At 38.6% G+C, this 16,834-nt stretch overlaps 1 protein-coding gene across 2 annotated transcripts in view; it reads left to right on the top strand.

Moving 5' to 3' along the window:
- The first annotated feature begins 1,148 nt into the window (after positions 1-1,148).
- The window catches only part of Senp6 (SUMO specific peptidase 6), a 114,419-nt gene continuing 98,733 nt past the window's right edge, over positions 1,149-16,834 (top strand). For both annotated transcript variants that reach the window (XM_071613249.1, XM_027928276.2), the window contains exon 1: positions 1,149-1,874. In XM_071613249.1, coding sequence (XP_071469350.1) covers positions 1,823-1,874 — 52 coding nt within the window. In that variant the 5' untranslated portion in view covers positions 1,149-1,822. The remainder of the gene's footprint in view (positions 1,875-16,834) is intronic.

The following is a 16,834-nucleotide window of genomic DNA, read 5'->3' as shown; positions in this document are numbered from 1 at the left end:
AGTAAATATTACCACTTAATTATAGGAAAATGCATTTTAAAAAGTATTAAACAAAAAGGTTGCGTGCTTAAACCATGGTTAACAGGACAATTAGAACTGTTCATTTCAAAGTATTGTATTCAGTTCTTCAGAATCATTTTAATTGCTGTTGAATTTTTATTAAAATATAAAATAGATTTTTCTTTATTTTTGTTTTGTGGTACTAGGAATTGAGCCCAGGAACTCCAATATGCTAAGCAAGTGCTGTGCCACTGGGCTCCACCCCCAGCCCTTTTTATCTTTTGAGACTGGCTCTTGCTAAATTGCAGAGGCTGGGCTCCAACTTGCCATCTCCCTGCCTCAGCTTCCCTAGTTGCTGGAATTTGAGGAATGCGCCACCCTGTCCAGTCCCACAGGTTGTTTTTTTTTTTGGAGGTGGCTACTGAAGGATTTAAGAAAAATGCTGATTAGAGTACTACATACCAAAAGTAGGCGAGTTTCAGTAGACTATGGGGTAACTTAGTTTTTTCTGTCTCTTCCATATTTTCACTAGTGAAAATACAGCATTTTTATAACATTAAAAAACGAAAGAAAAAAAAGAATCATCAACACAATGGTTGACGGTATCAAAAAGATCCAGACATCTGTAGTTATAAGGCCTGATTTGTAGGGTAGTGTATGGTCTCTGAAGTCTCAGACACCTAAGTGACAAAGGTCTTGTTTTTCAACACTTCCATCCAAAGTGTAGTGATTAAATGTTGTCTGATAAATAAAACTTATTTAAAAATGAATGTGAACCTTTTCTGGACATCTACCATCATTTTTCTTCAGCTGGCAAATTTTAGAGCCTCCTCACTGACACGAACTCGCAACATTTCCTCGCATTTGTGGTGGCCCAGGACCACCTGCGCCCCCCCACCCGGCCGCGTGCACACGCCACTCTGCGATGAGGCCTTTGGCAGTGGGGATTTTGGACGTAACCTGTGCAGGCCGAGCCGGTGCCCCAAAGGCCGGCCCTACAGGGAGCCTGGGCAGTGGCGCCCAGGGTCGGGATCTGGTCGGCGCCGCAGCCGGCTCTGCCCGCGAGCCGAGCCTGGGCCCAGAGGGGGAGCCGCACTGGGGGCGCGGGGCGGGGGCGGGAGCCTGGCAGCAGCTCCAGAACCCGTGGGGGAGGAGCGGCGGCGGTAGAGCTGCTGTGGCGACCGACGCGAGGCAGTGGCAGAGGAGACCCACCCCTGTCCACATGGACAGTCGTGAGGGCCTCCGCTGATGCATTCACGGCTGGGCGGGGTGGGCGGACGGCCTTAGCGGCGGCGGCTGCCGAAGAAGCGAGTGATCCGGAGGCGCCTGACGGTCGCGGAGACGCCTGACGGTCGCGGAGACCTAGCCGCCCCGGCGCGGCGGGTGCGGCCATTTTACGGCCTGGGACGGAGGGAGGCGTGTTTGAGTGCTCGCCTTCCTTCTCCCTTCCTGGGGGCCCGCGGCTGAGCGAAGCGTCCCTGGCGGCCTGGGTGGGCGGTGGATGGGGAGTCGTGAGCCGAGAGGAACTAGGCCCGGGAAGCGCCGTCGCCGTCGTCGCCGCTCACGTTCCCCCGGAGGAGCCTGAGGAAAAGCCCAGGCCGCGGGCCTCGCTATCGCCCGTCAGCCTGCGGATAGGCCCGGGCGCGCCTGGCCTGCTTTTGTGTAGGCCCGTTTGGAGGTGGGAGCGCCGCCTGCCTGCCGGCTGAGCCCGAAGCCCGCAACCCTGCGGCGGCTACCCTCCTACGGCGCGGCCCCTCATCCCGGCGAGCACGGCGGCGGTGTGGGCCATGGATTAAGAAGGAGGCGGCGTGGGAGGAGGAAGATGGCGGCCGGCAAGAGCGGCGGCAGCGCTGGGGAGATTACTTTTTTGGAAGGTACGTCTGTTTCGGCCTTTGCGGGGAGGGTAGGGGAACGTGGCCCCCGGGACTCCGGATAATCAGTTATCTGCGCTAGGTGGGTGTGGGGGCGGCGGAGTGCGAGGGGTGGGCCAGGGCGGAGAGGGAATGTGCCGCGGAGGCGCCGGGTTCGAGACTGCCGGGGCGCGGGGCTTGGCCGCCCCAGTTCGAGGCGGCGCGGGTGGATCGGGCTGCGAGCCCGAGTTTGTGGGCGTCTTTCCGAGAGTTCGCACAGAAGTCTTTGACATTTAAATTTTTTTTTTTTTCTTCTGACGGTTGCCTAAGATAAGAGCAGACTGCACTAGGGTCTTGTTGGCGTTCGTGGAAAGTTTCGAATTGCTAAGGTTGTGTGGAATTGGGGGCCGCGCGAGGGGAGGGGAGGGGAGAGGTATTTTGGTCTTAAATACCCATCCGTCTGTTCCACAGAGCTTCGGGCTTCCTTTTGCAACCGGCGTTCAGATTAGGCCTGGCTGTGTCCTGTAGTCTTAGGAAATGTGTGTGTGTGTGTTTTTGCTAAACATATTTTCTAAAATAATTTATTTGGAGAAAGAGATTGAGGTTCACAGTGTCGGTTTTGAAACAGTCACTAAAGCTAATAGACGAAGTTTAGGTGTTTCCATTTTGATTCACTTGTGAGGAGAAGTTAAACATTTACTGTTAGTGACTCTACTAGTCTTAAGAAAAGCTGTTTTCGTTGGGGATGGTGTTAGTGGGTAACCATTGGCTTATTGCCCGTGTATATAAGGACCCTCAAAATACGACTGAATTTCGTTATAGTTGTGGACCAAGAACTTAAATGTTTAAATTACTTATTTGACAAAGGGTTCAGTGTTTACACTGGTAATCGAATTTGTAAATATATTTAGGGAAATGAGTCTGTACTGTATGTAATTTTAAAAAAATAATTACTCTGTATAGTTTTTTAACTTTTAAAAATGGAATATGTAGAAGTGATAACTTTTTAAAATAACTAGAAGCATTATTGAATTTTAGAAGTACAATTTAATTTAAAATTAAGCAAGATCCTTAGTGGTAGCAGGAGGTGTTGGGATGAATGTGACTTGTATACTGCTTTAACAGCATACAGTTATGGGAACACTTAGTACTCAGTATTAGTCTAACGAATGAGTAAAGGCTAATAGAGGTGGAGAAAAGAAATTTGCTTAATTCTTCCTACTTGCATATAGAAGTGAAAAAGTCTTAACCTTTGATGTGCAGGTCAGCCTTAGAAATTCCTAGTAAGAAGATAATGCGGTGGGGGGGGGGCTGGGGTTGTGGCTCAGTGGTAGAGTGCTCACCTAGCATGTGTGAGGCCCTGGGTTCCATCCTCAGCACCACATAAAGATAAATAAAAAAAGGCATTCTGTCCATCTACAACTTAAAAAAAGAAGAAGATAATGCTTGTGAATTTTTATGAGTTCATTTCCTATTATCCATCCTAGTTTGGGCAGTATATGTACCTGTCAAGAGAATGAGAGTGGTTTTTGTGTTAACAGGTCAATGACATGTGTGTTATTTTTTGTTTTGTTTTGAAGTAGGAAATTGAAAAGATGACTTAGGTATTAATTCAGTATGCAGATTATACTTTTGTGTCAAAGTAAGTTTCTGGCTTCTACAGGCTTCTGGTTCACTTTAGTTCTGATTGGATGAACATGAGGAGGATAAAAGTAATACAAAGGTAACATGTAACAGAGCTGATGGGAATTTGAAACTATTGCTTTTAGTTTATTCTAATTAAGGTCTATTAATATACAGGTGAGGTAAATTAGAGTTTCACCTTATGTCATTCAGCATTTTCTAAATAAACAAATACTATTTACTCCTACTTCTAATACTAGTAGTAGTACTAATTTTCCATGATTTTTTTTGGTTTCTCACACTTTTATTTTTTGTTATTTATTTATTTATTTTTTTAATATTTATTTTTTTTAGTTTTCAGCGGATACAACATCTTTGTTTGTATGTGGTGCCGAGGATGGAACCCGGGCCGCACGCATGCCAGGCGAGCGTGCTACTGCTTGAGCCACATCCCCAGCCCCAAAGAAGCAGAACTTTTACGAGTTTCCACTATCTGTTTAATATTTATTGTTTTAGTTTTCGGTGGACACAACATCTTTATTTGTATGTGGTGCTGAGGATCAAACCCAGCACTGTGCGCATGCCAGTCACACTTTTAATAATGAAATACTTTACTGTAATTTGCATATAATTTGTACTACGGTGTTTAAAGATTTCTAAATGTTTTCCCACAAGTTTTTAGATTTTAACATTAAAACATCTACACATTACACTTGGTGTTCTTTCCAACAGAGCTCTTCAAAACTGAAGTAGGTTTTCATTCACTCATCAAATATTTATAGTAGCCTACTCTGCTAGGCACTGTATCAAGTTGAATACAACAGTGCATAAGATAGTCAAGGTCCCTGCCTTCATAGAACTTTAATTTTAGTGGGAAAAACTGTCAGTAAACAAGTAAAAAATAATCCATTTAGAGCAGTCTTTTTTCACATAGTTCACTTTTTCACTTTAGTCAGGTCTGCTCAGACCTTACAATCTAAAAGTGTCATAGTGCTACATGTGCTCATGCGCACATGTACAAATGTGGCATTACTTTTACTGTTTTACTTTTCATGTCAGCCCTTATTGCATGATAAATTTATTTCTTCCCATTTTTCTATACTACTAAAATATAAGCTCTATACTACCATATTTATCTCTTTAATGTCATATTTCTGGCACTACCTGGAATGTGTTTGAAATAAACCAGATTATAACTGTTATAAAGGCTGTGGGAAAAGGTACAAAGTAGTGGTCTATAAGCTGTTTTACAGTGTTCAAGTAAAGGAGAGGCATCATTGAAGAGGTGATGCTAACCATCTTGACTATGAAACACTTCCAAGGGGATGATAGGTATAAAGGCTCAAGGATGATATATAGTTCTATTCATTAAATAAAATGGAACTGATTATGACTGAAATGTAGCAAACCAAGGAGAGAGTGATGTAAGAGGTAAGAGATCTACCGTGCAGGCTAGTGAGTTTTTCTTTCTTTCTAGGCATTGGGAAGTCATTTTTAGAATTTGGGGCAGTGGGAGTACCATGATATTTATGTTTTTTAAAAATCACTGACTTCTCTATGTGGAATAAGAGAAGAGCAAGAGTAGCAGTAGGGAGATAAGTTAGAACGTTGTAGCAGTCTAGAAGTGGTGCTAGCTTGAAGTATTGCCATGGTAGCAGTGGAGATTGGGGGAAAAATTGAAAATACATTTGAATGTAGAGTTTGTAAGACAGAATGGATTGTATATTGAGGTGCAGAGTAAAGGAGAAATCAGTAAGGTTTTGGCTTGAGGTGTTGGGAGATAATGCCATTTACTTTAGTGAGTGCAAAGAGGAGTTAGCATTGCTTGATCATTCAAAGTTTGAGGAGCTATATGACCTTTGCTCCAAAATATATTTTGCTTCCTTATAACTACTAAGTGGAATTTTTTTTCCTTTTATGACTTTTTTTTAGGGAAAAGGAGACTTACTGCCTACTCTTGTACATTCTTTGTTTTGTTTATATATTATCACACTAAAATTGTATGAATTTTATTGGGCTATGGGTTGTTGAATTTATTTATCTAATTAGCTTTTCTCTTTTGGACTCATTTCTTTTGCATCTGTTTATTTACTGTTGTCTCATAGCTTTTTCCCACTTATGATAGATGGTTTTACCATTTTTCTCATTATTCATTCAATAGATATTTGTTTAGCACCTGTTATGTTACAGGCACTGCACTGTGAGGCACATGGTGAGGGGGAAGAAAGGGTTCTCCATAGAATTTCCAGTATGGTGAGGAAAGTCAATAATCAAACAATCACTTGTAAAATTAAAACCATCAAAATTTTATATATACATATAATATATATATAATATATATATATATATATATATATATTATATATATATATATATTTTTAGCTGGACACAATATCTTTATTTTATTTATTTTTATGTGGTGCTGACGATGGAACCCAGGGCCTCACACATGCTAGGCGAGTGCTCTACCACTGAGCCACAACCCCAGCCCCAAACCATCATGTTTTAAGAATTAATGATAGTTGTTTAAAATAGGATTTGACCTAATCAGGGTGGTTTGAAAGATGAATAGGAGAAGGGGAAGTAGGGAGATAAGAGCTTTCCAGGCAGAGGGAATAAAATAGGAGTGTGGCATATTAGGGGAACTAAGAAAGGACAATGTGGTCCTAGCAAGAAGAATGGTGCAATATGAAGCTAAAGGGACATCATCAGAATTGCTGCAAAAAAGGTCACCTGAAGATAGCCTTAGAGGGTCAACAGATTATCAGGGAAACCAGTTAGGAGATGCTTGCAGTGTAGGGCAAAGATGATGATAGCTAGCTTGTTCTAATAATTTTTTTTTTTTAATATTTTCCCACTTTTCTCCTCTATGGGAGCTCCAACAAGTCTTATTTTTTCTCATGTTAGATCTTTTTGTACTGTACTTGTTGATATCTAGCTTTCTTTCCTGTTGCCTTTTTTTCTACCATCTGAATTGCTTTACCTTTATTTTCTCCCATTTTTTTCTTGAAATTTTTTTTTCTACTTTCCCTTCCTAGGGTACATACATTACTACTTAAGTTTGTTTTCGTTTCAAGCCAGTCTCCCTTTATGGATGTTGTCCATTAGGTTGGAAAGATAGGTTGTTAAATCATTTCATTGTTGTCTTTTAGAACATGCTTCTGTCTCCAAACGAAAAATGTTTTCTATTTCCTCTTAGCCATATATGTAAATTTAGTCTAGAGCCCATTTGCCAGTTTTACTGGCAATTTTACTTGTAAAATTAAATTTTACTTGGGATTAGTAAATATTTAGTAAAAAATTAGTAAATATTTTATACTATCTCCTAAATGATTGGCATTCTGTGGAGTATGAGCAAGGTCTTTTCTTTGGGCCTGTCTCGGTACTATGCCTCAGTTCTTCCATTTAGTCCTCCTCTTTCTTCTGATTGTCCTACTGTTGGAAACTGCATCCTGATGTTATTCTTTATTCGCTCCTTACTCAAACACGTGTATTTCCTGATTTTATGCCAGTTGAAGTGATTTGATTTCATGAATTCTTGAAACAGGAGATATTAGAACCTTGCTTAGAAATGAGTGTGATTTTTACTAGAATACTGAGGTTCAACATAACTCTACTACTTTAATAATTCTATGATCTTGGACAGATTACTTACTGTCTGTATTTTCTTACCTGTAAACTAAGGGTAATAATTGTAGTTATTTTGTTAGTCAGCTATTTGTCACTGTGACAAATACCTAAAATCATAAAATTTTAAAAGAGGAAGGATTTATTTGGGCTCACAGTTTGGAGATTCAGTCTATGGTTCGTTGGCCTATTGCTTTTTTGGGCCTGTAGTGTGGCAGTATTTTCATGGTGGGAGTATGTGGCAAAGGAAGCTGCTCACTTCATGGAGGCTGGAACATGAGAGAGAAAGGAAGAGGAGAGATGGTGACCAAATATCCTCTACAGTGGTGTTTCCCCAGTTAGGTAACTTCCCATCTCCTGAAGGTTTCACCACCTCCCAGTAGGGCCACAGACTAACTATCAAATCTTTAAAACTTGGGCCTTTGGGGGACACTTAGGCAAACTATAACAGTTACCCCTTGAGATTGCCACCATCAGGATTAAGTGAGTTTATATTAAATCCTTTTTTTGGGGGGGGGGCGGTATTGGGGCACTCAACCACTGAGCCACATCTCCAGCCCTATTTTGTATTTTATTAGAGAGAGGGTCTCACTGAGTTGCTTACCGCCTCACTAAATTGCTGAGACTGGCTTTGAACTCACGATTCTCCTGCCTTGGCCTCCAGAGGAGCTGGGATTACACTTCTGTGCCGCTGAGCCTGGCCTATATTAAATTTTTAATGCTTTTCCAGGAATATAATAAGCAGTATGTGTTAATTGGTATTACTATTATTTAATTTATTCTTTTAGTAGGGAGAGAAGAGAAAAAAGAACTTCCCTTGATTTCTGTTCTTTTCTAGTATACCTTCTCTATTTGATTTTTAGTTTCTATTGTTTTTCTTTCACTTACTACCTTTTCTTCTAGGTTGTTGCTGATCACAATATTCTCCCTTGAACTGGTATAGTGAGAAAGAGAATAAATTATGTGTTCTGGGTGAATGGTCTCTAAGTTTATTGCTCTTCTTGAGGGTCTTGGAACATATTTTTATAGATGGACGGAGGCCCTGCATTTCTCAAACTTGAAAATGACCGTTCTTCAAAACCTACAAATTTCTAAATTTTGGACAGTTTAAGACATTAAAAATAGACAAAGTAGGAAACACAATTTATGATTTTGTTTCAGAGGTGTAACTAGCAATATAAGCAATCATTAGTTTAACTTTTCTTTGATCAGGAAATGATTGAAAAATTTCTGAAACCAGACAGGTGTAAGAAGAAAAAAGGAAGCATAAAAGAAACATTTCCTTCCTGCTCTTTTATTGTTGTTGTTCAGTGAATGTATGGAATTGTTTTTATAATAATTTTCATTACCTAAACTCTTGGAAAACATGGTCACAATATTAAAATTAAAAAATCTTGATACAAAGACTGTTAAATGCTCACAATTACAACACACTTAAATTGTATACCTAAGTCACATTACTTGGAATGATGCAATAATGGATGATCCATTGTGAACTGTAAATTAAGGTTGTCAACTGTATTAGTTTTTCATTACTGTAATGAAATACCTGAGGCAGTCTAGTTATGAAGGAAGACATTTGTTTAGCTCAGTTTTGGAGGTTAAAAGTACAAACAGTATAGCTAGTGAGCATTCACAAGGGCTTTATGGAAGATGGCAGAGTATGTATGTGTAGAATGAAGGATCAAATTTCAAAACTAGGAAGCATAAGAGAGATCCCACCATCTCTTTAGAGGGCTCACCCCTTATGTTCTAAGGACCTAGACTCCATGTCTTGAAAAGGTCCACACTATTTCTCAACACTGCCACCATAGAGACTAAGTCTTTAATACCTGAACCTTTGGGGTGGAGGGCGGGCTTCACTTAAGTCATATTCAAACTTTAGCAACAATATCAGGTTATAGAAAGAGGTGTATAATCTGTATTATATTCATTTGACTCTAAAACAGTGTTGCTTTCAGCCTCTGTTTGGCTACATTAGGATTTTTTTACTTCCTAGAAACTTGTGCATCTGTTGCAAAACATTAGGACCTGTCCTCCAGTGTAGATAGGGGATTTTCAATGCTAAAATTAAGACAGTCTCAGACAAACTGAGATGCCTGAATGCTCTGCCTTGTGCCAAATTAACAATAGTTACTGTCGCCTCTAGAAATACATGCCCTTAAGTCCTGAGCAAGAGATACTAAACAATTATTGCACCCCGCAATAACTTGGGCTTTACCTCTGCTGAGATAATGAGGCGTGGCTCCAGGAGTAGGTGTCACCCCATGGGGTTGAGTTATACTCACCTGTTCCTTTGTAATCCTACCCTTGCCCTTTTCTAAGAAACAGGTTCCCCAATAAAATCCAGCTCCAGAACACACACACACACACACACACACACACTCACTCTCTCTCTCTCTCTCTCTCCCCCCCCCCCCCCTAATTTTCTTGCCCTCCCTTGTGGGAGCCTGAGGCCCTGAGCCGGGAAGCCGTCCTGAAGCTTATAAAAAGGTATTCCATGTCTGCGTGGTATTTTGTGTCACCCCAGATTCACACTCACACGAGTGACTTTGGTTCAGTTGCCCGCGCTGGATGTGGGCAGCAAGTTACCTTGAAGCTGTCTAAGGTAGTAAGACTAACCATATTCTGATTTTGCCTTTGAAGGTTGTTATTTTGGGTATATGGTGGGGGTGAGGGGTGCTGTTTCAGATGAATGTGGGATTTCTTTTCTATCTTCAAAGTTTGTTTTGTCCAAATGATTTCAAAGAATATCAATAGCAATTTCATTTTGTTATAGTAGCAGTTAAATCTGAAGATCTTCCTGAGCATTTCCTTCACAGGTTTAGATGTCAACTCCCCATTCTCCTTTGTTTTCACCACTTACAGTCTTTACTTGTTTCTCAAGTCTCTTAATTTTATCATGAAGGGATAATTTTTTTCCTGGTTGAATTGCATTTGCTTCTTCAGATTTAAAGTGTTTCTCACATTCCATTGGTCCATCTCACTGAATGCTGAATTCCCCTGCCGCCTGGATAATCCTTGTCCTCTCACCTTTTTGGAGCAGAAGGGACGTTTTCTGGCTTTAGAATATTGTAAGCATCAACTTGAGATAATTGTCTTTTTAGAGATTGTGTATCCTATGTAAAGGTAGAACCAGCTGTATGTAGTACTTTAGATAAAAGTACCACCACTTGTTTCTGTTCCATAGAAAGTCAAGGACTTTCCAGTAAGACCACCAGTGCCAAACTGCTGCCTGGCTGATGGACTTGAACTGAACTGACTATATGACACCACAAAAGATCTATAGAAACTCAATGGAATGAAGAAGTAGATGACTTAGTGAAGAGTGAACAATTGCTGAGTCCTAAGGGAAAGAATATTGTGGATTTTGTGACTTACAAGGGGTATAATTTAATATCATTCCCACAAATATATTTTAAGACTTCATTTTGAGGTAGTATTGGACATTGTATTTCTTTGTCTTCTTTACCAACAGGTGAAGATTTGATAGATCATGAATGAAAAAGGCTCATCAGGTTGATTTTTCTGCTCGTGTAGCAATTGCAGGCATGATTTGGTGTCTTGACTGGTCTGGAGACTCCAAGATGGAATTAGATGTCTAACTGGCTGGGTCCTTCCCTCTCCATGTAGTCTAAAGGCATCCTCAAGTGGGCTCTGTCTATAACAGCATACTCACACTTGTTAAATAGTGACTCCTGGGCTCTGAGAAGCTTTGCATTTGGGGAATCTTGACAGTTCTTGAGAAAGACTGGTTCTATATAACCCTACAGAGCCACCTAAAATTGCTTAATTGAAAGGTTTCCTGACTTTTGCATTTAATTCTTTCTTTGTAGTTTATTACTGCTTTTTTATATTTCTAAGTTGCAGAAGTTAACATTTCTCTTAGTTGTTCTTTAAAATGTTTGTCATTTTTCATTGCTATAAACACTTACCAGTGATAGTTTTAAAAATTATTAGAAAATATTTTACTCGTGTGAAATGAAAAGGATAATATGGCATACACTCATGTTCTACATCCTGACTTAAAGAAGAAAACATTACCACTACAGTTGATGCTAAGGTGAACTCTTTGCTTTTTGTATACTTTGGAGAGAAGTTTAATAGCTTTGGAAAACAGTAAATTTAAAAGTTCCTAAAATATATTAATTGTAAGTACAGTAAAAAAATACGTATGCACACATACACTCACTATATATACTTACATGTACAATATGTACAATTACATATAATTCTGCATATTTTCAAATTTATAAATCATGTCATTCTGTATTTGTTCTTCATATTAATATTAATAAACCAGTGCTTTCATTTTCATTGTCATTTATTATTCCATGTTATGAATATAGTTATCCCTCTGTATTCTCAACATGTGGGTTTCAGGACCTCACCTACCAATGCCAAAATCTTTTGATACTCACTTCCTTATATAAAATGATATGGCATTTGGGTACATTGCCCATTCTGTGTTACACTTTCTAGGTTGTAATACCTAATACAATGTAAATGGTTACATAGTATCATTTAGAGAATAATGTTAAAAAAAAGTCTGTAGTTGTTGAGTGCAGGTGCAACTTTTCCCCCCAAAGATTTTCAATCCATGTGTGGCTGAATTTGTGAATATGGACCATGAGGATTTAGAGGGTTGACTATGATAGTTCTTTTTTTTTTTTTTTTTTTTAATTCTAATTTGTTATACATGACAGCAGAATGCATTTCAGTTCATTGTACACAAATGGAGCACAGCTTTTCATTTCTGTGGTAGTATACAATGTCGAGTTGCACCATATGTGCAGTCATACATGTACCTCGGGTAATGCTGTCTGTCTTATTCCATCATCTTTTTTACCTCCATGTCCCCTCCCCTCCCCTTCTTCCCCTTTGCCCATTTTCTTGTGCACATAAGATTTTCTTTCTAGGACAAAGGTCAGAAATCTTTTTCTGTAAAGGACCAGAAAGTATCTTACATTTTGTAGTTCACGTAATCTCTGTCACAGTTAACACTTGTGAGCATTCATAGATAATACAAAAGAGTATGACTGTGTTCCAGTAAAATTTTATTTATGGGCATTGACATTTTGAGATTTTCATTTGTTATGAAACATTCTTCTTTTGATCCCCCTTTCCCCCACCATTAAAAATGTAAAAATCCTTCCTACTTCATGAACCTTATTAGAAACAGAGCAGGCCAGATTTGGCTGGGCCATAGTTTGCTGACACCTTGCCAAAAATATACTTTAAGCAATGGAATTATTGGAACCTAGAGCATGTGCAGTTACAGCTTTGCTCTAGGTACTGCCAAATTGACCTTCAAAGTGGTTTCAGTGGCATTCTACCCTCCCCTACTCTGATACTGGGGATTGAATCCAAGGGTGCTCTACTACTGAGCTACATCTCCAGCCCTTTCTAGTTTTTTTTTTTTAAAGAGAGAGTTAGAGAGAGAGAATTTTTCAATATTTATTTTCTAGTTTTCGGTGGACACAACATCTTCGTTTGTATGTGGTGCTGAGGATCGAACCCGGGCCGCACGCATGCCAGGCGAGCGCGCTACTGCTTGAGCCACATCCCCAGCCCCCTTTCTAGTTTTTTTTTTTTTTTTTAAATCTTAATATTTATTTATTTTTTAGTTTCCCGCGGACACAACATCTTTTGTTTGTATGTGGTGCTGAGGATCGAACCTGGGCCGCACTCATGCCAGGCGAGCGCGCTACCGCTTGAGCCACATCCCCAGCCCCAAAATATCTTTATTTTTATTTGTTATTTTTTTGTGGTGCTGAGGATCGAACCCAGGGCCTCACACGTGCGAGGCAAGCACTATACCACTGAGCCACAACCCCAGCCCCCCCCCTTTCTAGTTTTTGAGACAGGATTTTGCTAAGCTGCCCAGGTTGACCTTGAACTTGTGATCCTCCTCCCTCAGCCTCCCAAGTGGCTGAGGTTATAGGCATGAAAGTGGTAAGCTTGTACAAAGATTTCTCATATATTCTTCACTTGTTTCCTGAAATGTTAATATTTACCACAACTGCTTTTTCATATTTTTTCCTTCAGATATATATTTATATTTACATAAACAAACATTTTGAAAGTGAATTTTGAACATGATGCTCATTTACCCCCACTTAATTCATTAGTCCTCTTCCTTTTGCTTTTTTTCCTTTTTTTTTTTTAAGAAACTGTACATTCTTTTATAACCATTAATGTACCATTATCAAGAACAGAAAATTTTTACATTGATATCATGCTGTTATCTAATCTACAAACTTTTTCCTTCAATTTTTTTTTACCACTTGACCTAAAAATATTCCTTAATAGGAAAATTCTTACTCATGATCTCATACAGAATCTGTATTACATTTATTTGTCATGTCTTTTATCTCTCCTAATCTAGAAATAGCTTTTCAGTCTTCCTTTGTCTTTCCTGACCTTTCTGTTTTTGAAGAAAATCAGATAGTTATTTTATAGTTTGGGTTTATCTCAATTTGAGTTTATCTGATTTTACCTCATGATTAGATTCAGTTTATGCATTTTTAAGTAAGAAATGCCCTTTGCCCCTCTCAGTTTGTCATATCTAGTGACCCAGGATGCCAATTTGTCCTTTTACTAGTGAAATTACCTTATCACTTAGGGTGTTGTTTAACAGATTTCTTGACCTAAAGTTCTCTTTTTCCCTTTTTAATTAGTAAGTATTGTGTGGAGAGATAGTTTGAGACACATTTGAGACAAATCCTATTTTTCATTAGAGTTCACCCACTAGTTTTAATATCCATTAACAATTCATGACTGAATTCAATATTACTATAATGGTTCTCAAATTCTGATTTTCCTATACGTTTATTCTAATTTCTTATACATTTATTTCATTCTACTAAAAATATTTAAAACAACCAATCTTTTTTCTATCAGATACACCTACTGTCTACTGTCTTCAATTTTTGAGCCTTTCTGGGGTTTTATACATGAATGTTTTGTTCTTACTGGTTTTCTTCACCTTGCAAAGTGCTCCACCTCCACCCCCAAATGGGACCTTCACTACATGATTGAATAGACTTGTTGATAGCTTTTTGCAAGGGGGAAAGTTGATGAAGGGTTTTATAATTATTTTGTAGATTAATATAGTTCTCTTTTTTGGCCGGGGCTGGGAGAGTGCTGGGAATTGAACACTGGGCTTTATGCCTGCTAGGCAAGTGCTTTACCACTGAGCTGCATTGCCAGGCCTTTTTAAAAAAAAAAAGTTGAGATGGTCTCATTAAGTTGCTTAGGGCTTCAGCCTCCCGAGTTGCTGGGGCATGCACCATGGTGCCCAATTCAAGGAAATTTTCTTCTTTTCCTAATAAGAGTATTTGTTGTTTATGGTAAATGGGTATCATGAATTACAGTCATAATTTTCAAATGTTAGCTTGCTTTTTGGAGTCAACTCTGTAATTGTAATGAATTGCTCCTTATAAATCATAGGACTTGATTGCTAATTTTTCCTTAAGGTTTTATATCTGTCTTCATATGAGATTGCTCAGTAATTTTTCTTTCTTTAATGCCTTTAGTATCAAGTATTCTGGTTTCACAAAATGAGCTGCAAAGTATTCCTACTTTTTTATTTTCTGGAAAAGTTTAGGTTAAGATTGGTGCTGTTTTCTTAAAAAGTTGGAAAAAAATACTGGCAAAGCTTCCTAAGTCTTAAGTTTTTCTTTGTGGGAAAATTTGTAATACTTATTTGTTTTATTGATATAATGTTAAAATTTTCTTTTGTCTGGGCTTGATAATGCGTGCCTGGAAATCCCAGTGACTTGGAAGGTTGAGGCAAGAGAATGGCAAGTTCCAGATCAGCCTTGCCAATGTAGCTAGACCCTATTCAAAATAAAAAATAAAAGGGGTGGGAATGTAGCTCAGTGGTAGAGCACCCCTGGGTTCAGTCCCTAGCTCCACACAAACAAAACAAAATATCAATTTTTGCTTCTTTGTTAGTTTGGTAATTTGTGTCCTCATAGTTGCTTAGGTCTTTGCCTTCTTTTGTCAAGTAAGTTCCTACTCATTTATCAAAATTTCACCATTCATCACTTTTGTTATATCTCTAATCTGTTATCTCCTCTCTGTTGTTGTTTTTTGTTTTTGTTTTTTAATTCTGATGGGTTTCTGCTTTTCCCCTTTTTACATTATTGTCATTTTAGTGAAAAGTATGTAGAAAAAGTATATGTGTTAGCTGAAGGTTTAGGGGTAGAACATTTGCCTAGCATGCACCAGACCCTAAGTTTGATCCCTATCACTGCAGTTGATGAGTTAGTAAATGAAAGAATAAAAAAGTATGTGTTTAATTTGTTACTAACTGGGGTCTTTCCTTAACCTTTTTATTTTCTTTCTCTCCTTAATTTTGTAAGCAGAATATAGTGTACATAATTTTCCACTCATAATCACAAATGTCAACCATAATAGTTTGTAAATACGCTCAGGGACTTCTGAGGGTTTTAAGTGGTTTTTTTTTTTAATATTTATTTTTTAGTTGTAGTTGGGACACAATAGCTTTGTTTTATTTATTTTTATGTGGTGCCAGGGATGAAACTCAGGGCCTTGCATGTGCTAGGTGAGTTCTCTACTGCTGAGCCACAGCCCTGGCCCCAGAGTTTTAAGTTTTTATCCCTACTTACTATGCTAGGAATCAAACTCAGTTTTTGTTTTTTTTTTTTTTAATTTATTTACTTTTTAGAATTAATTTTTTACCTCACTGGCATTTATTACTTTATGAAGTTGTTGTTTTGCACTTATTTGTAGCCTTTATTCTATCATCTACTGGGATATTGTATGATTATGTTTGTAAGAGTTCTGTGTATAAATCCCTAATTCCTTTAGTGGGTTTTAACTTTTGAAACAGGTTCATTTTACATTCAGTGTTTTAACTTTTTATTTAGGAATAATTTTAAATTTATAGAGAACTTTTGAAGATGATATAGTTTCTATGTATCTTTTACCCAGCATTCACTAATATTGCCACCTAACATAGCCTTTGTATATTTGTGAAGACTTGGAAATTTAACATTACAATACTAATACTTTATTACTAATTTAATTTGAATTTCACTAGTTATTCCACTAATGTTTACTAAATGTTCTTGAGTCCAATTTGGCTTGGAATATTTGTCATGTCTCCTTTATCTACTCAGATTTTTGACAGGTTCCCAATCTTTCCTTATTTTTCTTACCACTGACAGTTTTATTCTTGTTTGTTTGTTACTGGGGATTGAACCCAGGGATGCTCTACCACTGAGCTACATCTCCAGTGCCCCCCCACCTCCCCCTTAAAAAAAAAATTGACTGGGCTGGCGCCGGGCTTCCTCCTCCTCCAGTCTGGGCAGAAGATAAAGTGGGCCCTAATCTTCATCACGTGGGGGCAGGCCCCAAATTTCTTAATAAGACACCTATAGCACAAGAGTTAAAACCAAGAATCAACAAATGGGATGAATTCAAACTAAAAAGTTTTTTCTCAGCAAGAGAAATAATATGTGAAGTGAATAGGGAGCCTACATCCTGAGAACAAATTTTTACCCCTCAAACATCAGATAGAGCTCTAATCTCTAGAGTACACAAAGAACTCAAAAAGTTAAACAACAAAAAAGCAAATAACCCAATCAACAAATGGGCCAAGGACTTGAACAGAAACTTCTCAGAAGAGGATATACAATCAATCAACAAATACATGAAAAAATCCTCACCATCTCTAGCAATCAGAGAAATGCAAATTAAAACTA

This window comes from Marmota flaviventris, chromosome 6, assembly GCF_047511675.1.
Source record: "Marmota flaviventris isolate mMarFla1 chromosome 6, mMarFla1.hap1, whole genome shotgun sequence".
Taxonomy (NCBI): Eukaryota; Metazoa; Chordata; class Mammalia; order Rodentia; family Sciuridae; genus Marmota; species Marmota flaviventris.
The sequence above is the reverse complement of the archived record's forward strand: the minus strand, read 5'-3'. Positions and strand labels throughout refer to the sequence as shown.